Raw genomic sequence first — 21,643 nt, forward strand, 5'->3', positions numbered from 1 at the left:
AAATTGAAACCCAACTCCCCGAATCCATCCTTTTCCGTGCCCTTTCCATCTCCTGCACGTGAGGAGCTCACATTCGGGCATACATGAAGTTCATGGAGTTTGTCGGGGTCAACACTCGCATCCACTTAGCCGTCTAGTGGGCCTTCTTCACGTGGATTTCCGCCCATTTCGGCCTATTAGATGGGCGTGCACTTTAAGGGAAAATCATTCGGGCCGTGAAAAAGTGTGGAAATTGGGAACAGTGGGGTGAGCTATAAAAAATCACCATAGTTCAGCACAATAAATTACGGTTCATATCGGAATATGGTAAACTTACAATTTTAAATAATGAATTCTTAAAGAAACATTTAAAACCATTGAAACAATATTAGTAAATGTCTGGGTTTCAATAAAATAGTTCCACAGTGCACGCTGCTGGCAATTGAGACTTCCGACCCCGGATTGCATTTTGGAATAACCTGGGCACAATTTAGCTAAAATTCCGTGGGCTGACTCAACGAAATCTAAAGTGGGCGGAAGTGGATGGGGAAAAGGGATGGAGGCAAAGGGTATTTTTAAAAATCGAAGACCATTTTGTTGTACTTTTTATCCCTTTCACCAATTTGATGCGTTCCATTTGATTATTTGCGTGCGTGATGCCCGAAAAAGAAAAGGAAACCCAAATTTATGCCCGAGCCACCACAAGTGGCTGTTGCTCACCCTCACGTCCTCTCCATCATCGATCCAGATCCACTTCCAGCTCCAGCTCCAGCTCCATCTCCATTTCCAGCTCCGGTTTATCCTCTCGAAGGCAGCCACTTGAGTTGGCATCGCTTTGCGCTTCGTTGCCCGTAATAACACGCTTTGATAATTTTCATGGCCGCCTACTGCCATGCCCCATTCCCAATCCCAAACTCAAACTCGCGTTCAAATTTGAGTCCCACTCCCAAGAAGTCCTCCTACTCTACCGCCGGCTGCGGATGGGCTTCGTTAAACTTTATTTGAATTTATACCCGCATTGGCTCCAGTTTCGAGCCCCGAACGGTGCCCTCCAAATTTCGGTCTATCAAAATTCAGGACATGCCTGGCCGGTTCGCTTATCCTTTCGCTCGTTGCCGAACGTATCCATTTTGCTTGGTTAATGGACATGAAAATTAAACCGAAAATCCAGCTCCATCTTCGTTTCATCACCTCGCACACCTTTCCACTTGTAGAAAACATCCACTAGCATTGATCAAGCATTGGTTTCTTTACCGTATCAACGTAGATTTTCTAACTAATTTTACTAACTTTTTTAGAAGAATGTAAAAAGTGTGGAATCTGATCGTAACAATATTTTTGCAAATGGAAAATACAATAAAAAATGCAGTTTTTTTCGCTGTGCACTGATTTAATGCCGCCATTTTGGTTCTAGACTTAATGCGAAATTTAAAGAAGGGCGGACGGGGATTACAGAATACCGATACCGGGGCAATAAAATAAATATGCCATTGCCATAGCGACTGCATAATATTCAGTGCGCCATTCGCAGCTGTGCAGAAATGCAAATTGCAGGCGGACGGGCAGAAAGTTAGAAGCGACCTCACGGTGACAATTACCATATAAACGGATATTTATCGACGCTGCCAACCGAATGCGACAATTGGCGCGGCCTTCTCCTTACCCCTCCCCATCCCCATCCCCACCACCATGCCGCACATTTATGGCAGCGCTTTGCGATTTTATGGGTTTATAATGCACGTCGCTGATTATCGCGCATGATATGCGAATTAAATTTTTACAATTTGCCAAATGCAGATGTACACTCAGAGGCCCAGTCGGCCGCCATTGGCCATACTCGCGAAAGGACGGACTGACAAACGGACGGACGAACAAACGGACATACGGAGGACGGCGGACAGACGGACAGACGGACGGACGGCTTTAACCCTCCGCTTAACGGCCATCGCCATCCATTTTAATGAGCCCGGTCTGGTTCGATCGATCGGAAAGAGACGGAGCGCAGACAAACGAATTTCAATAATGATTCAATTTTAATTCGAGCGCGACTCGCGACTCTGCGACTGCGCCTCTTAATGGGAATCGAATGCAATCGGCTAAGCGCTCAATTAGCGGGACATTCGCTTCTATAAGCGGTCTGCGCCAATCGCTTCTCACATATCAAAGGGTTGCGATAATGGCGAAGTGGGCCCATTTTGGAGTCTGGGGGCAGTGCGTGATGGGGTTCCGAAATGCGGGCAGCTGATGTAACGCTCCCCAGGCGGGGATTATTGACTCTGAATCAGAGTGCCGGCATAGCTGACATCAAGTGCTGTAATATCTAAACGAGAACTCCATTTATTTTATGTGATTTTTCCAACAACCTAATTGGTCAAGCGAATACAGCTTACACTTCACATGTGAATTAAGTTGTTTTTAAACATTCCTTTTCTATATTTAGGGTAAAAATCAAAGTGTTATTGTTAGCTAATTTGTCTAAAATGCGCTAATAATGTATAATAAAATATACGAAATCATTTTCACATACAACTTATTTAAAACAGACTAACATTTTACCCACTCAGTGCTGCATTTAATACTTGGCTAAATGTAAATCCCTTCATCACATCAGCAAGTTTGTAGTCTAGCGTCATCTCGTTTTTTCATTTCCGGGGGCCACCGCAGTTGGTAATTTTACAACGAATTTTGATGGTCGCTCACATCCAATGTAATATTTTCAGAAAAACCAACTCAATATTCAGGGCACAGCGAAAATTTCAATATTTTGCTTTTGTTGTTTTCAATTTACGAACATCGAACATCAGAGAAACGTGTCGCATTCGCGTGGATTTCATTTATGGCAAACAGAACAGAATGGGGCAGAAAGTTATGATACAAGTATGCCAGCGTCTAGAAGGGGAGTGAGATATGATTGGGGGATTTTGGGGGACTGGGAAGGGCTATATGCACGGAATGCACGGGCCCAGAGATTCAAAATACATATTCAGTCACAGTCGCAGATACAGATATAGATACAGATACATATACAGATACTGCCGGCCCACACATGTCTGGATGCGAATAAGGAATGGGAATATATATGTGCATAAATTTTAAATTTTGTTTTCTCATTTTTCCCCGCTGTAAAGCCAAATACATGTGTTCCCATTCCCATTCCCATTCCCATTCCCATTCCCATTCCCACTCGCACTCCCCCGTGTCCGTGCATATCATGATTCCTGCAAGTAAGCGAATGAGAAACGTAAAAAACATCCATTCTGAACCAAAAAAAAAGAAAAAAAAGCTTAAAACCCAAATGCGAATAAGCAAATCGAAACGAATAAGCAGCGACTGCGACAGCGGAGGAAATATTGTTATTGCTCATGCGACATGCATAAGCAAAGAGCTCCTTCCCGTCTCGTCCCGCCCGAGTCCAGGTCCCAATGCCCATGTTCTCAGTTCCCAGTTCCCTGTGCCCAGTTCCCAGTGCCAAGTGCCAAGTGGCAAGTGCCAGACCAACCGGAGCGGGGCAGAAACCCGTATACGCGGTGTCTACAGAGCTGCAACTTGTGCGGCGGTCCGCTTCGGTCCCAAACCGCCGCCGGGGAAAAGACAGTGGTACAAAGATTCGGTAAAATATTTGAAATTGTAAGCAGAAAAGTAGTCGCACTCTCCTCAAGATTCATACGATTATGTTGGATATTGTTATTTCACTGGGTCCTGTTGTTTTAACATTAAAATGAATTGATGAACCAATGAATAGATAAACTAGCAACAGCTTACCAAATATTTTGACTGAAACTTGTTCGGCTTTTATAAGAAGTTATTAATTTTTGGTTTCTGGAAGCTCATTGAAGTCAGCACATTTTAAACCGCAATATACCTAAATCAAATGCATAGGTCAACGACTTTCTAATCTAACCAAATATACAATCTAAAATAAATATATGCATGTAAAAATAATTTAAAGTACATTATATAATTTTTAATTCCCAAGTAGATATATGATTTCCAATATACTTGGTTATAAGGAGCAGTAACTTATTCATCCCACTGTGCGCTTCTGATGAGAGGCTTCTGGGGCGGGGGGAAAACGGGTGCGGAAGGGGCGGAGGTGGCAACGAGCACTGGAAGAGTTCGTCACATGCAAACAACGACAATGACACGCCGCGGGGATATAGAGATTGCTTGGGGGCGGAGGAGGCCAGGGATCAGGAGACAGGAAAAGGCGAATCAGCAGCGTGATCAAAGGGGAGGTTGGGGGAGAAGTTGGAACGTTCGGACACCCAGTGGCAGCCTGGGTTTGCGTCAGCCCGTGTCATCGCCATCGCCATCGACACCGCCATCGCACCATCGTTGACAAATGTTGGAAAAACAAATTTTAATACTTGTTTTCTCGCTGTTTTCCCTCTTGTTTTTTTGTTTTTATTCCCGCTGCTGGGCCGGGTTTATTTGGCTGTTTTATTTTTCACAACACTGCAAAATATGCCACCGTGTGTGCACGGCGTGGAGGTGGGGATGTGGCTGGCGGATAGTGTCTCTCCTTCCTTGCCCAGAGATATTCCGAGATATTAGTCATAAAACGGGAACACAAATATATATAAATTCATTTGGGCATGCACCACCCAACCACCCAGGCAGCCAACCACCCAACCAGGTCCACGTGTCGCTCCACCACTGCCGGAGTTATGAAGATGGCGGCCAGGTCGTGTCGGATTTTTATACGAGCGACACTCTCCGCGTCCTCCATCAAATGGGAAACCTAATTTTCTAGGGTAATCCGCCCCAGCAGCCGTACCTACATGCAAACATAAATTATGCAGATCCTGCAAACGTGCTTAGATGACATTTTCCCGGGGACGAGATGGTGCGTCCATAAAGGTGGCACAAGCACACATATCCTCTGGTTTTTGGGGGAATCATTTACGTAATGCTGCCCAGAATACTACCAGCATCAACCGACACCAACTGCACAAAAAGTTTTCCGCGCAAATAGCAAAATGGTCAGGACACAGGACACGAAATGGACAAGGATACGGATGCCCGAGTCCTTATTCCTTGGCTCGTTTATATGCTGCTCGGCTTCCCGACTGCCCGGCATGTCCAGCCATTTGGCTTATCCTTGATGAAACTAATCCCAACTTTGCCATTTTTATATGCATGTATTTCTGCGAGTGGCCCACAAAAAAGTTTTTTTGCCCAATCTTTTTACGACTTCATTTGACAGCATCCAACAAGCTCCAGCGCAAAAGAAACGAGAGCAGCATGAAAAGTAATAAGTCACCGAGTCACGACAAATGCCACGCCCACGCCCACACTCCACCGCCCACGCCCAATGCACTCACATATATGTATGTATGTATTCCCGTTTTGCCAACGACATCTAACTCTCCTTCAACCCGCATATCTCCGCATTGTCCCCTATCTGGCTCTTATTTTTGCTATTGATTTGCCAGTGGACTTAGCACTGTGTAACAAGTTAATATAGTCCAATTCTGGATGATCAATTTAAGATTGTTACACGATATAAAAAATGTATATCTTTAAATAGTACTTTACCCTTGAAGCATGTTTTTACCAAACTTTGTTGTCCAGTGTCAAGCTTAAACCCATCACTGGGTTCGGCAGCTCCTTTGGCTGCAGCTGTAAATGATTTCATTGGAGCCCCACCTTAAACCAGCTAAACTTTTTTATATGTGCTTAGCCAACTGGCGCCTCTGGTCGAGTTCCCGCTGCAACTCATCCTTGTCCTCCGCTCCGCTCTGTTCTGTTCCGTTCCAAGCCTCCAAGCCGATGTTCTAGCCACTCCCGAGCTGGCTTCTTGCTGCTGCCGCTGGTGGTGCTGCTGCAGCAATTTCGCGCTGGTTGCATTTCCAGTTTTGTTGCCACGACGCTTAAAACGCGAACAAGGACTGGCGCAGGGATACGTTGGTTAAAACAGGGGAGATCGGGGCAGGAGGAGGACCTCGTAAAAGCCACAGATCGCTGACAGCACTGTTGGAGCCAAGCGAATTTCGCCGCGAATTATTGGGCAAAGCAATTCCAGCTGCCAAGGAAGCGTGGCGAAATGTTGCCAACGAAAGCGAGCCCTTTGCAATGTTGCACTGCGAAAAAAAAGTGAATGTCGAGGGTCCAGGTCATGTTAAAATTACAAACCTCTTGGTCACTAACTCTGTGGTTCCCCTTGGAACCCCCATTCCTCAAACAAAAAGCACTTGTCAAGATGTCGTACTCTCCCCAATGACATTGCTGATTAAATTCCAAGTAAATTTGCTGGAAACTCGCCGAGTTTCCCCAATGGTCTTGGCAATTAAGAGGCCTTTAATTGAGGACCGGGTCCCCTTGGAGTATATTCTCCGATTCGCCACTGTGTATTTACATATGCGCTCTGTTCGCATCGTAAACTTTCTTATGGGAGTTTCTAGTTTTGGCTCAGCATCAAGAATCCTGGGAGATGCGAAAAGTTCAAAACTATTTGAATCTCTGTGCCATAAAAAGTGGGGGACCGAATGATTGCCCAGCCCTGTCTCCCTCCAGTCGCAATTAATATCCCCCGCCTCATCACCACGAAATCCAAAGGCTCCTGGCCAAGGCAACAGCAGTAGCTGGCCTCCTCGTTGCGATAGAATGTGTTTAGGCATTCGGCCTCATCCGCTTTCTAATTGAACTGTCACCTCCTGCTCCTCCGCCCTTTTTTATTTAGCCCTGCCATAAAGTTCGGATCCACGCCCCTGGCGCAAACAAAGTTTCCTTTCATTTCTTGTGCAGTAAATAAATTGAAACGAATTCAATTGGCAGCGCAATGTTTACAGGCATCGAAGGCAAACAAATAAACAAGCTGGCTACGGACTGAAATCGACATGATGTTGACAAACGAAAGATAAACAAATTCAAAAGTCCGCCCGCCCCATCCAAGTTCTTCAGTTATCAATGTCAGCCATTGGCGCCCCAGACTTCTACTTATGTATACGTATTTCGTACTCCAACTGTCCGTTATTCATCATCATCCGACATCAACTCCCTTTAGCTTCGGGTTCGGCTTTGGCGCAATAAGCTGTTTGTTTTAACGGCGCTCCACGTTGTTTTTGGACCGAGCCTCTCCACCGGCGGACATAAACAAAAATAATGACACTGGATTCCCCTCAACGGACAAACAGAACGGACAGCGCAACGGACAGAGCTCGCGGAAAGAAAAAGAAAACACCATAACGTCATAGCCGACAACTACGACTTCATAAATTCGACTGGCGTATTTATTTATAATAATTTATTTCAATAACAACGCCGGCCATTCATCCCCATCCCCATTCCCATACCCATCCATCTTTTCCTGGCCGCGTTTTCCCTTGTGACTTCATCTTGTGTCTGCGCTATTTGTATGGGCCCGCCTTGTGCTCGAGTCGTTAAGAGGCGGAGGACTGAATGCATAAGTATCCGAATATCAATTTATGCATCTCGAGAATCGGGGAGCAGGCATATTTTTACAGGTTTTGATGGGCTGCTCTGTTTGGGGGAAAGTGTTTTTTGGGGGCAACGAAAAGCTAGCTATGGAATTGATTTTAAAGCGCTTAGTTTGCCCCAAGAGTGTGAATAAAAATGAGGCTTTGCTCTGAGGTCGCAGACAGTCGTTTCCACCTGCTATCCAAATGCTCGATCTATGACGCTTATGTTCACGTTTATTTAATGGAAAACCAAAAGGCATCTTCAATTATCAAGCTGATTATGAACATTAGTTCAGTATTTATTATGGTCAGTTTAGCTGGGAGAAAACGTTGTTTAAATTTACATTTTCGGTATACAAAGTAGTTTTGTGGGGAGAAATCACGTGAAGTAGTTTGGCTTGTAAAGGAAATCAGAGTTGTTTATTTTCTATGTTTAGGTGAATGCACAAGCTATTTATTCTAACAATAGCTGGATTTGGATGACTAAGGTCCATTCGAGTAATGTAATTCATTTTTCTGTAGGAATGCCTGCCCTCCTCATTTGAGCTTGACGGATCCGACTACAGGTAATTCCATTTCTCCTTACGTTTCTGTAACATGAAATGGAAATTCGCGCTGTGAAAAGAAGGCGGTTGGTCTGCTTCCCACCCCACATGCCGCCCCACTCGACCTTCCGTCGCCTCCAGTTTTTGTGCAAGTAATTTACAGAATAGAATTCTTGATTAAATTGGAGTACATTTCGTGTTTCGCCCCCTTCGGCTTACCGGCGACCATCTTTTCATTTACCTGGATGTATGCATGGGATGGAGAGGGGTGGTAAAGGTGAAAGGCAGGGAGTGAGCTGTTAAGGAGGGTGGACCCCATTCCGCCCTCTGAGCTCTGCGCATATAAAACGGAGCCGACGTCAGAGCCGTTTGAAGAATATTTGCTGCATATTCAAGGCACCGAGAGCCCTTTGCCGCCCCGCATTCCCCATCCCTCATCCCTCATCACCTGGCCTTTGGCAAATCCACGCCCGCAATTTTGCTTTTGGCCCCTTTTTTCCTTACCTGAGTTTGCTGAAACATGCGAAACTTATTTTGCAAGTTTTATGTCGTCGTCGAGAAGCAGCTTTTATTTTTTCTCCTTTCTTTCTTGTTTTCTCCTTTACATCACATTTTTTGCCCTTTTTCAGTTTTTCACATTTGGCTCTCTGGCTTAAATTACAAGTACACTGGAATTAATTCGGTTAACAGTGTGGAGTAAAACCCTTTAAACTACCTTTGCATTAACATTTTAGTGAGGAATTGCATTTAATACAATGATCTATCAAGAAGGAAAGATTGTAGGTTCTCTGTATCTGGGGTATCGCTTCAAAAGTGTGCCTTAATATGTTTGGAGGAATACGGAGATTTCAAGGTAACTTTGCGCTGTGTAGCGCATGCATAAAACCGTTTGCGAAAAAACTTAGAAACCCAGCGCGATTCAGGCGAGCAAGAAGGATCCAAGGGGCTCCATTGCCACACCCACCGGCAGGCACTTCCACATCCATGGCCACATCCACGCCCCCGGCTCGAATTGCATGGCAAGATGCCATCGCCATTTGGCTGGCTGAATCGCTGGCAGACGATGGCAACGGCCATGCCGATGTAGCTGGAGCTGGAGATGGCGAAGGAGATGGCGATGGGAACCCAAGCATAAAATAGAATTTCTAACCAGCGAGCAGCGACTTAAAGCATTCCCATTTCATGGATTAAATGAGTTCAAGTCGAGAGCGAGGGAGGAAGAACGGGTTTATCTCGGGCCGCAGCCTCCCATAACTCAAGGTCCGTTATGAGCTCAAGCGACAGAATCTAGAAACATATTCGATACGATACAGAAAAACTGAGCAGACCAGACGGAGAAAAAAGAGCATAGAGAACTTTAAGAACAAGAATTGTTCTTTAAAAAGAATATATCATACAAGACTCTATTTTCATAAAGATCATAGTTCCTGATCACCTTGAGCAACAATATAAAGCGATGACAATGTTCCGATGTAGCGAGAAAAACTCCTTTAAATAGAAAATAAGAAGTTTTTTTCTGTGCACCAAAGGGTAACTGAAAGGCCTCAAGAACGAGCATCGATAATGCGTAGGAGCACAGGAGTGCGGATAGTTTCGGGCTGTTATGTTATCCCGAACGAGTTGCGCGCACCAAATACGCAGCGGGATAAACGACCTCGAGGGGCAACCACTGCAACTGCGGCACAAAGACGTTTGTTATGGTCATTAATACTTTTATTGGCCCTGAGCGGACCGAGAGAATCCTGTCGCTCCAGTTAAGGCCGTGAAATATGAAATTTGAATCCTGAATCCAGAATCCCGGCTGCCGGCTTGCGAAGGTCAGTCGGCAGCAATAAATTTGATCGAACTGCTCTCGTTTTCATCTGAAATCTGTTTCAGGGTCGTGTTGGCTTGACCTCTTTTTTACGGCCTATCGCTGTTATGTGAGAACATTATGGAATCCCTGGGAATCCGCCGTAGATCGAACTCTTTGCCCAGCTGGAAACCTGGTTGCCAAGTGTCCGGACAGCTCTGGCTCTGGCTCCGGCTCCACATAAAGTGATGCGATTAATGCACAACGTGCCCGAACTCTGAACTCATCATCATAAAATCGGGCCAACGACAACTACACACGCCTCGGTGGGCGGTGGGTTGTGGGTGTTGGGCGGTTCTAGTCCCGAGCCAAATTAGTGTGATTCCAGATGAGTCCGGCATAACCCCATCCATCCATCCAACCATCCAACACACTGCCATTCACTGGGCTCCGATAATAGCAATGAAGTAGAAAATCCCGAAAAGCTCTGAAGCGCATAATGATGAGGAGATGGGTACGGGGAATCGAAATCGTTGGGATGGGGCTTCTGTGGATGGAGACGCATATCAATGCGAGGGAGGATGGGTCCGGAGTAATGCCCGGCATCTGAACGGAAAACTAATTCCGCCATTTGTGTCTCAAATGACAAGCCAAAAACAAAAGCGAGTTGGGGCGTTAAATGCCCTATACAGTGACACGGATTTAGGGGAAACTTAATTAGCTTAAAACCATTTCCATCTAGATGGAAATGTTCTATGTTTCTAGATTCCATGTTTCTAGAGCAGAAGCTGTTTTCTTATTCCTTATAAATTAATTTGGAAACATCTCCAGAAAGCATTAACAATACAAAAGCCCGCTTGTGACGACATTTCTTAAGTCATTGCTTATACATAAAATTTGTATTTAGCAGCGGGTGGGTAGTTCAGAATAATTTCATTTAACCCCGGCGTAATTCCTATCATATGTTGAAGTAATCGTGATTATGATTATTTATGGCATTAATATAATTCTTAATAGTCTCTTTCATTTCTTGCGACGTATAAAATTAAAAATTTGGTATTAATAATAAGTGAAACCAATACTCTTTTAACAATATAAGCAAGTTCACAAATTATTTAGCTGGTAAAACTGAGTGTATGAGTCCACTGTATCTTAATTCTGCATGGCGTCTTTTCCAACCAAAGGCACGTTTCTTCTGGGACTTTTCTATGGGGATAAACGATTTCCAATAAAAATAAGGCTTTGCTAGTGCTCCGGAAACTCGGTTTTTGGGCAGGCCCAGGAATCCAGGCAATCTCGATCTCAATTCCAGCTCCAGGTCCAAACATGATGCTATCGCGTTCGATTGTTGACGGGCAGACTAGGGAATTTACCCGTGGTGGAGGTCGAGGTGGCGCACGATGGGGCATTAAATTGTATTAAAATGCGCAACGCACACACACTCCCCACTCCCCACCCACACCCACACCCACACCCACACCCACTACTTCCCCCTGGGAGCCGCCTCACGCCCCCAAAAGTGTTCCCTGAACGCCTCGACTAAAAGGCGGCATTTATTTTTAGTTGCCGCCGGTGAGCGTGGCCAAAAGTCTAGGAGACTTGGGCAAGGGAATTGTGGGGACGATGTCGGATTCCTGAACAAATGGTATTTTATTTATTTTTATTGGCAAATGTCAACGAGGCGTCGCTCCTTTTGTTCGTCCGCGATGGAAATCACATTGGACACTTTTGATTCCGGCAAGGGTCCTCGTCTCTCGGTTTATGGCCATCCCGAAGAAATAGTTTTGCTAATGTGTTTTCGTCTTCCCATTAAAACTAAATGCTGATTTATTTTAAATTGGTTTCTATTTAAGTTTAAAGCCTAAATTAAAAAGAATATTGAATGTCTCTTGGGTACATTCTGTTAAAAACCAGTATACCGACTAAATGGAAACAGACCGTGTTAATTAAAATGTTTCTTTTTTATATTAAAGTACCTCATATTAGACAATGATGAACGCTAATACAATTTGTTTTTTAATGAAGACATCTTGTGAAATAGCCCGAATGTACTCATTCTAATGTTGGTTTTCTTACAGTCGGAATACAGTTTAAAATTATAATTTATATTTGGGTTTTAAGTCTAATAATTATAACAATTTAGACAGCCTTTAACTACGAAAAACCATTTTATGGTTTCCATGGTTCTGGTAGATATTAGAACGTCTATCGTCACGTCACAAGACGCATCTTTTATTTTCTGTCTTATAATACAACTGTCTTATAGTGATATTTTTGGAGTACAAATTATTTCTTTCTATAATTAAATAAAACCAACAATATAAATTTTTTTCAGGCCCGAAAATCGACAACAAAATGCCGTCGGCTGAATCGAAAATGTCGGCAATTCGGATTCCCGGCGAAGAGGCAGTGGATTCCATGGAGCCCCATGATGGCCGAGCTGGATATGAAGAAGAAGAGGCGAGGCAGAGGAATGCCATTGGAATGTGCGACGCCAGCAGCGCTGCCTCCGATTTTCAATGGTTGCCTAGCGACAGCGACAGCGGCAGCCATCATGGATGTGAAAGGGAGCGTGCTCTTCGCCTCTCTCGCTCGTGCCAACGGCCGTGCGGTATCGGTATTCCACAGCGGCCATGCTGCTCTGCTCGCCACTCACCTGCGACGTCGGCTGTTGTGAAGTTCTTGCGACGTGAGCGACCGAAACTCGGGGCCCCGAAAAACCAGAGGCCGAAAAAACAGGATTGTGAGTGAGCGGAGAGGGGGCGGAGGAATTTCGAGGGAGTTTCTGCGACGGCGTCGTCGCCCAGACAAAAAATGCAGAAGCAAAGGCCGACAGACGAAGGAAGTTGCCCAGGGTAAGTAACGGTATTTAGGGGTGGTTAGAGCGAGAGGGGTGTACTAAGGCTTCAAAAAGGATGCGCAGCACTCCTCGGGCTTAGTCAGCACACAAACCAAAAGGTGAAGGTCGCCGCTAGAGTTAGAAACCAGTTGGCTTAATTGGAGAAACATTTAAAAAAAATGTAATTTCAAAATTAAAAATTAATTTTGAAAAATACGAATTTTTTAACAAAATTTTGTTTTTAGACTTCTTTTAACTTGTCAACAGTTTTGTATATGTTCCGAAAAATATTTTCAAACATCAACTGAATTCCAAAACATACAAAAACCTAACCGCTCTCTTGCTTACCAACACACTCAAACAGTCGCTCTCTTCCAATTGGATTTTGCGGTGGTGTGCGTGCGGCTCTCTTATCAAGTCTCTCTTAAATTGTCTATGTGTTGGTGAGCGGCGCTCTTAGTCAAGACTCTTTCCAACGCTCTTTGCTTTTTTTTACTACTGCACCTGTTCACGTGTCGCTCTTTGAGACATTCTCCTTTGCTCTCTTTGTTTTTTTTTTTGGCGCGCTGATGGGCTCCAATGTTTTTGGTTGCTTTGTGTCTCCCCTTTCCTTCCCCGTGACAGCTGCCATTTGCTTATTGGACGCTGCACTTTCCGTTCTCTGCCTCTTTCCACGCCACACAGCTTGAAATCTTGTTAGAATTTAATAGAATCTCAAAAGTCCTGCGCAAGTTTCGCTGCTTTGGGGAAATGCAATTTTCTTTTTTACGATTTTTGCTGCTTTGCCAGCTTCTGCCACTCGTCCTGTTCTTTTTACGCTTTTTTTGGGCTTGCATTCATTTTTTGAGGGGATTGTGGGGTGAAATATAATAAGTTTTTCGCTCACTTGGCAACAAAGTTGAATGCATTGTGGGTGGCAAAATATCAAACAATGGCACAGCTCTGCTTTTTGCTGATAAGAATGATTGGGGCAATCGCACGGCTCAACAACAATGTTGAACAAAGTCTGCGCCAATGGGTTTCCTTCCCAATTGGAAGTAGGTCCTTGGGGTTTGTGTCTTCACTGAAAGTGGATTTCATTCAAGATCACCTTAATCAGAAAACATTTCGATCTCATTGAATTATAAGTGACTTTATAACAAGAATTTCCAGGGGCAAGGGCGAATGAAAGGAGCATTCAATCGAGGGCAGCAATTTGAGATAAGGTGCGGTTAATTATCATTTCCATTCCCGATTGCCGTTCCATTCGTCACAGTTTCGCGCCTTCACCCACATAAACAAATCAATCCGATCGGAAAATACACCCATATAGTAACACCAGCATGTGGAATCGTTTAAATATATCGCATTGTTTGTTGTTGAAACAATGCTCCTACACATTGAAGCCGAACACAAACATTTATTTTCGTTTTTTATACTTTTATTTTGTTTACTTCGCACATTTGAATAGAGCGAACACTGATTTCTGAGGTCAAATTTATGCACAACCTTCACGAATTGGAGAAATTTCTTTTCGTGTTATTTAAATCATTAAATCACAGTTTTTAATGCTCACTATATAACTTGTTTGGCTGCAGTGATAAAAGCATTAACAAACAAAACTATAGTTAAACAGGTATTAAAGTCACATTACTAACTTTTATTTGCAAAGACATAAATTAAGTGAATTATTAATTAATAAATACATTTCAGCATTTGTTATAAATTTTAATACGCTACTTAATGTTTATGCGTTCAAAATCGGTACATACTTTAAAAATCAAGTGGTTTCTTTTTAGCAAACTGGTTTCTTTTAAAAACATCCAGTGATTCCACTACTTGGCAAGAGCAATAATGCATAAGTCCAGAAGCAGAGAAAAATTAAGTAGGTGCAAAAGGCGTTAAATAAACAGGGGACAGTAAAATCTTAAGACCGAAATCAATCTGTAAATTGGCGCAAATAACTCGGGCAGGGACATAAATCAAGGGGCATTATGGCAAAGGACGCCGGAGATGAAGCCACTTGACGGGATTCCCGGATTGACGGCTGAATCGAGGGATCTTGGGAGGACGACGACGAGCGAGAGGACGAGCAACGGACGTCATAATCGTTTCAGTGACAAAGCATAAAATTTGAGTTTTACGATTTAACTGGGCCATAAAGCAACCAATTAGTGTCAGTGGCAAAGACACGGCTCGCCGGAGGGGCGGTCGAATCGCTTTGGGGGCGTGGCAGTGCGTGTGGATTGAATACTTGCCTACGGTTATGAGTGTGAAATGCGTTTAATTGCTTTATGATAATTCTGACAGCTCATTAAAAGAAAAGTCCACAAAGCCCCAGAAGCTTTACCGTTCTCCGGCTTCTGTATTTCCTTATTCACCAGCGAGTGGGTATGGGCTTATATTGCGTTTTCCGTTCAAGTGACTTTTTAAGGAGCTGCCTAAAATACGACTTTCCACTGCCCGAAGAGCTGGAATCTTAATCTTAACCGGGCCCACGGTAGGGAGTCATAAAAATGACGACAATTTCGTTTTATTTTTTATGACAAAGCGTCGCCTGCGGTCCCAACTCCTCCACTTCCCCTCCCCTCACCCCGCCCAGGTGTGTTGTCCTCCGATTCGCATGTGTGTGTTGGCTGGTTGTGCAGGTGAATAATTTTTATTGCCGTAAATCACTGTGTCAATTGTGGTTGTAATGGCCGCCCAATGGATGTACACGAAAATGGAGACATCGACGAGGATTTATGACCTGAAAGGGAACTGAGGGAGATACAGCGTTAAAATCATGTGGATTTTATAATTATATATTTATTATTATAGGTATATTAGGGAATCGGCAAATGCAAAATTATTAGGGAATAAGAAATTTGTATGTAATATATATTCATTTTTAAAAACTTACTTGTATTCTGTTTTACATGCCATGGGCTTTATTTAAATAGGTTGGGAATGAGCAAGACAATCACTCAATATAATTTTTAAATTAATAATTATAGATTTTCTGACTGTGCTCAGTTCCAATCGGAACCAATTAATTTCGAGTTGCAGACGAAACAAGGCCGGAATAAATTCCTTATCTCAATTAAGAACACTCTGTGGCCAATGCATTTGCGCCTAGCGGTTATCGAATCGATTTCCATGTCCCAGATAAATTGATGGTAATTATGATTTATGGCCTCTGATTGTTCGGGCCGAATCAAACGCGGCCTGGCCAATCGATTGCCCGTTGGCCGGGCCAAGATGCAGCTGCCCAGCTTCAGCGAACAGAAGTTGTGTTTATTTGAAAGCCAATCTCCACTCGAAGTGCGCGGTGCCGGCTTTTAACTCCCTGGAGTAGTCTGCGATCGGGAACCCGCTCCTTGAATAAATAAAATGGCCAGCAGCCAGGAAATTTGAAAACAAACAAGAGGCACAAGCATGGCCACAACAAGCACGCCCCAAGGTGAGTGAGTAAACAAAAATGAAGAATGTTCGCTGATTGACATTATCCGGCGCGTATGCAATGCCGGGAATGGTAATTGGTAATTGCTAATCGGGGTAGGGGATTGGGATTGGGAAAGGGAAAGGGAACGGGTATGTGGATGCATTTCCATTCCAGACCCAGGCCCAATCCCATTTAGCGTTTCCGCTGCGGCCATATTTCAATCGAACTGTCTTGGAGCTGCTGCGCCGGGAATATCTGATTAACATGGACATCCCGCGGCGAGAGATACCGGGTTTATTAAGCCATAAATTAAGCAAAAATGCTTCTGTAGTTTTTTGATGGATTGCTCCTGCTGTCGCTTTTGAGCTCTGGCTAAAATAAACTAAACTATTCGTGCTGCCCCAGCAGTTTTCCATTCCGATTCCGTCTAAAATGACAGCAGAGGAGCAAAAATGATTTAATCTACCTAAAAGCTTTGGCAGCTGCTCCCGTTTCCCATTTCTTCTTGGTTTCTTGGTTTTTTTCGGTGCATTCCTTGCTCTATTCTTTTTTGACAAAATGAAATATTTAAACGGCGAGGAAAAAACGAACAATTCGAGGCTAGGAGACTTCAAATACTTGCCGCTGCCAGTGTGCGTGTGTATCTGTATCTGTGCCTGCGTGCGTGAGTATCTCTGAAATGTTTAAAAGCGCTTCAGCTTTAGTTTTCGTTTCTGGTTCTGGCATTCTGCCTGCAGCTCTTTGTTGTTTACCCCTCTATTTTATATTCTTTGATTTCTTCCACTTCCAATGCCTTTCCTTCCCAGCAATGGAAATTACACTTTGGAAAACAAAAAGGTCCAAAGAACACAAGAATCTCTAGTATACATGATATAAAATATAAATATAAAATGTTTAGCGAATAATTGAATCATTGCGGCATCTAATTGTGAAAGTAATGACATAAATCTGAATGCAGTTAGATTCATATAACTGTACTTTGAAAAGACCTTCTTTCCGTGTAGATATCATCATCAGTGTTCGACCATTGCGATTTCGTTTTGTTTTTCTTATTTTCCTTTTACCATTTCTTGGCAGCCCCCACTTTACCCCCCGATACACCTTCGCTTCCATCCTCAAGTCGTATTTCTACTCGCTCCCATCGCATTTTCGTTTCGCATCATAATTTTCCGTTCAGCGACAACAAAAGGGAAACGACATTGAAAATCACGTTCGTCGCAAGTGGAGAAAGGAGCTGCGAATTCCTTGGGATGGGCTCGAGTCGCATGCCTCTTCTCTTGGCCAACTCCACTCAACCGGCCGGAACGCCCACATAGTTCGTGTTTCGTACTTAGCTGGCAGCCAACCTCCTCCTTAGATATATATAAATTGGTCTCCAAGGCCCCACTTCAACTGGGGACTTTTCAAATGTGCTGTAAGCAAAGCACGCGCCGATAAACCAAGGAAAGCGAGGGGCAGACTTCAGATTTCCGTTACGTGTTCTTGGCCATTTGCCGAGCTCCCAAGCTGCCAAGCTGCCAAGCTGCCAAGCTGCCAAGCTCACCTTTTCCATTTATCGGCCATTAAATTAATGCTGCAACTAATGCTGATCTGCCCAGCGTAAATCGGTTAAGTTTACGGTTAAGAACCTCTTCGGTCTATTTAACTTACTCTACAATTTTACAGAGTGACTCTGGCGATTGCAAAATTAAAAATAATGTTATAAGATTTTGTTATCTAATGATAATTCGCGTTGTCATTATCTAATAATTTTTTGTTTGAGCCAAGCACTTTAAACAGTTCCATAGTTGTTTGACCATTAAGAGAAATTTATTTTTTTTCAAAACCAATCCAATTGTGGCACTTTACGAATCTTATCTGTCTATTTTCAAGCAATACACACTGGTAAATAAAGCTGTCTACGATAAAGACACCCATAAGATGACCAAATCGACTTTTATGACTTCGTATTATTTGAACAAATTGTAGATTGGCAGGGTGAAAAAAACAACAAATTATAAGTAAGAACATATATATTAAACCGGTGACCCCAACATAAAATTAAAGCAACAAAATACTTTTTTTTTGGTATTGATAAGACTAACACTGCTGGCTCCCGAATACTAAATCACTGATCAATAATGTAAACACCCATCTAAACGCACTCAGTAATTGAAACGATAAGAAAAATATTTTTCTCTGGCAGCGAGCAAAATATTTTCCCTTGCATTGACTTTATTTAGTTTTGAAAGTATTTGCATTAGTTTAATCTAGCTGAGCAGCGAGCAAAAGCTCAGTGGAGGGAAAATTATGACGGACTGATTGGCTGACAGACGTCGCCTGATGAAAGTTGACATTTTTCTTAGCTGCTGCTTATCGGGAGTATAAAAGCAAGTGATCCAGCAACCGGCAAATCCCCGAGCTGCATTTCCCCCACCCCAATAAACCAACTCCAGCTAAGAAATTGCCTTGCCATAGCTCCATAGATGATGAAGTCGATGACTGGGTCGCCATGATGCGAGTTGGCCACCGCGTTGCATTCAACTCCTTTCAGACAGCCAGAAAAACTCACACTCAGCTACAGATACTGATACTCGCGGGCAAACACAGATAAGTTCTAAAATTCAAAGGCCACATGTGCACATCGCTGCCATTGCCATATGGTGTGGATTCTAGGGAGAACTTTTGGTGTGGCGTCATGTGCGAGAATTTTCCTTGGCGGTGGAAAAGCGAGCGATTTCCCATGGGTCGTGGCCACGCGAAATCCCGCACATGCGCACAGTGGGCACCATACAGTGGGCAAATGGGTGGTTGGAATGTGAACTGCTGCAGGTCGAACGGGGGAAATGAAACTGGTTTTGGCTTCAGGCCACACGCGACACTTGATAAAGGCTGAATTAGCAATCCACTAAACTAGGATGTTTTGCAATTTGCGAAATGACTCTCTAAAGAGTGGGAATACTTGTAATTTGTATCAAATCTGCCGACAAACGAATCAGATTTCTATAAGTAAAAAATAGAAATAAGTCTTTATAAATATTTTACAAAGGTAATTCAAATATTTATAAATAGGCATTGACATTGAAATATGATTTAAAATAAAATATAATGGGTAACTTAAATAAACATATAAGAGTATCTGCACTGTTTTGCCTAGCAAAGCATTTCTCTCTGTGTGTGAAACTGATTGATAAAGATACGATCACATTTTAGATATAATTATTGGATCATCTTAATTATTATGTCAGCCATAAAAAGAAAAATATTCGCAAATGAAATGGCTGCCAGTAGATGCAGTTTGTAGATGCACTGCGACTACTGTACAACTTACTTTACTTAGAGAAATTAGTTTAACGAGTTTTTAAACCGCCGCCATTTTAATTAATTAAGAAACTAATGCCCTGCTGCGTGCAAGAAAGTCACTCGTTTTTCCAGTAATCAGGCGAATAAAATATATAAACTTACTGCCGAAACCCGTTCCTTCCCTCCGGCGATAGGGAATTATTTAGCCAAAGCCGAGCCGCTTACCGTAAATTGCAATTTATGCCCAGTGGCAGGCAAAGTTGCATCAGTTAACCAGTTTGACGAGTTGGAGGAGGGAGACGCAGTCCCGAAACGGAGGCTCCATTTCGATTCGAATGAAGTAATCGCAATTGATAATTGTTCGACCTCAGCGCTGCATATCTGCATATCTGTATATCTGCATCTGTTATTTTTGGGTTCGTTGATCCATTCGAATGGCCGCCATGCGCCGCCATCAAGTGCCCGGGATTCGCATTCGGTTTCCATAATTTTTACGACTCTGGACACTCCCATCCACTCCCGAGATGGTCAACTGGGGAACTGTTATAATGCATCGCATTGCATTGCATCGCAAGGCGGCGCGGAATCAATTGTCATAACAGACAGCCTGTTTAGAGACTCCGGGCAGCTGAGGCAGATTGCTTTACGATGGCAAATATTTGTGCTGCCTGTCGGCATGTGGCATCGAGTATACATATCCGCAGATACGGATCACAGACCCATATGCCCATCCCAACCCGTTCGCTATACTCGTAGTACGTAGTAACAACAGCAGCAAAAAATAGAGAACGCTGCAAATTGCAATTTATATGGCTGCCATAAACAGGGGCTGCAGCACTTTCACTTTTCCCGGAATATTAGGGACGCTTCACATTTTGACCAAAAAACTGTCTCTGTTTTTTTTCGGTAATTGCATTCAGAGCGTAGCACTCGCAGGTCCCAGGAGGTACCTTTGAACCCCGCAGTCGTAAAACCCCTTCCCACTCCCTTCCGCGACTTCGACCACTGGGCGCAGCCGGAGATCGCCTCCGACGTTCCATTTCCGCAGCAGGCGGCAGGATACTAGAGGGTTATGGATTTAACAGATTTTTTTTTCGAGGGAATGGTAGCAAAATATATATATACTTTTTTTATATATTTTGAAAAAAGGTCTAGACTAAATAGTTATTATAATTCAGTAAATAGATATAAACTATTTGAACTGGGAAGAAACTAAATATTAAAGGAACTTCTATGAAATACATATTATCTATGGCCTTTGCTCTAATGTACCCTGTCTATCGAGCTTACACTTTAATAGTGTAAGTGGCTGCTTGGAGGGAGTTATATATACATTTATATTTATTAGGTACATGACCTGATTGAAACTGCTCTTTTCCATGTTCAGAATCAGATTCAGATTCCCTGGCATTTCAAATGACACCTCCCTTTAAAAGTTTTCGACTTTCTCCAATGATTTGTTCCATCGTGACCCTTGTTACGATAACAACGAGGCTACATAAATAAATCGAAACCCGAGTGAATTCAACAAATCAACACAAGAAGGGCGGGGAAATATACTCTGAAACATTTTTCTTTCTCCGTTTGCCGCGCGCAGCCAATCTTGTGAAAACAAAAAATATTAATGAGCCAAAGTTTCTCTTTTATGGAATTTCGATACTGACAGACACTCGCTGGAGGGAAAAACTAAAGGGAAAACTCCATTACTTTGGCCTGGACATGTTTGTCATTTACAAGTTGCGCGGCCAATTACTTTGAGGACCTGGTGGCAGCCACTCTCCGGGAAAATGGCCACGTCTCCGGCGGCTCATTATGAAAATGAAAGCAGTTTCGCCCGCAGAAAAGGGAGCCGTGTATTTCGCCGGAATTTATGCACACGAGCATATTCCATTGGGGAATTCGAGGTCGGTCGATTGCCGTCTGTTTGTCTATCAAACAAGGAAACTAAAAAGTTTTTCCCAAAAAGCACACTGAATGCCATGAGCAAAGCATAAGCAAAGCAAAAAAGAACCAAATTGATGAGAACGGGGGCAGATGGCTGATGGCAAAAACAAACAAATACCATCGACACTCGACTCGACAGTCCCCGATGGGCGTAAAATGGCGAACTGTTGGAAGGGGGTGTGGCAAAGGGCGCACGACCTATATGAGCATAAAAGCATATACCATGTAGCATGTATCTTGTATCTTGTATCTTGTATCTTGTATCTTGTGTCCTGCATACTCGAAGCATCGATGTCGGCATAATCGAATGAGCGCGGGGTAATGGAGCGCACGAAAGACCCGCAACTGGACCCCGTGGAATATGAATGCATCTCGAGCATCTCCCTATGAATATCCCTCGATGGTAGTGGGTCTGCGTGCGTGGCAAGTGGCAAGTGG

General features: G+C 43.4%; 1 protein-coding gene and 1 long non-coding RNA gene across 5 annotated transcripts in view; one reads left to right on the forward strand and one right to left on the reverse strand.

The window, feature by feature from the left end:
* Window positions 1-21,643, forward strand: part of LOC6536689 — a 68,788-nt gene that overhangs the window by 12,469 nt on the left and 34,676 nt on the right. For 2 of the 3 annotated variants that reach the window (XR_005561417.1, XR_005561418.1), the window contains exon 1: window positions 15,909-15,997. Coding sequence is in view for 1 of the 3 variants with exons in the window: in XM_039375169.1 (XP_039231103.1) it covers window positions 12,552-12,592 (41 nt within the window). In the remaining 2 variants the exon portion in view is untranslated. Of the gene's footprint in view, window positions 1-12,072; window positions 12,593-15,908; window positions 15,998-21,643 lie in introns of those variants that run through there. The other variant, XM_039375169.1, reaches the window with a different exon arrangement.
* Window positions 14,820-20,118, reverse strand: LOC120321714. Of its 2 annotated transcripts, none has more exons than XR_005561420.2 (2): window positions 19,487-20,118; window positions 14,820-15,315 (listed from the first exon to the last, which is right to left on the reverse strand). It is a non-coding gene; the product is annotated as an uncharacterized LOC120321714 (long non-coding RNA). The 2 variants fall into 2 exon arrangements; XR_005561419.1 differs by lacking the exon at window positions 19,487-20,118 and adding an exon at window positions 15,458-15,545.

This window comes from Drosophila yakuba, chromosome 3R (genome assembly GCF_016746365.2).
Source record: "Drosophila yakuba strain Tai18E2 chromosome 3R, Prin_Dyak_Tai18E2_2.1, whole genome shotgun sequence".
Lineage (NCBI taxonomy): Eukaryota > Metazoa > Arthropoda > Insecta > Diptera > Drosophilidae > Drosophila > Drosophila yakuba.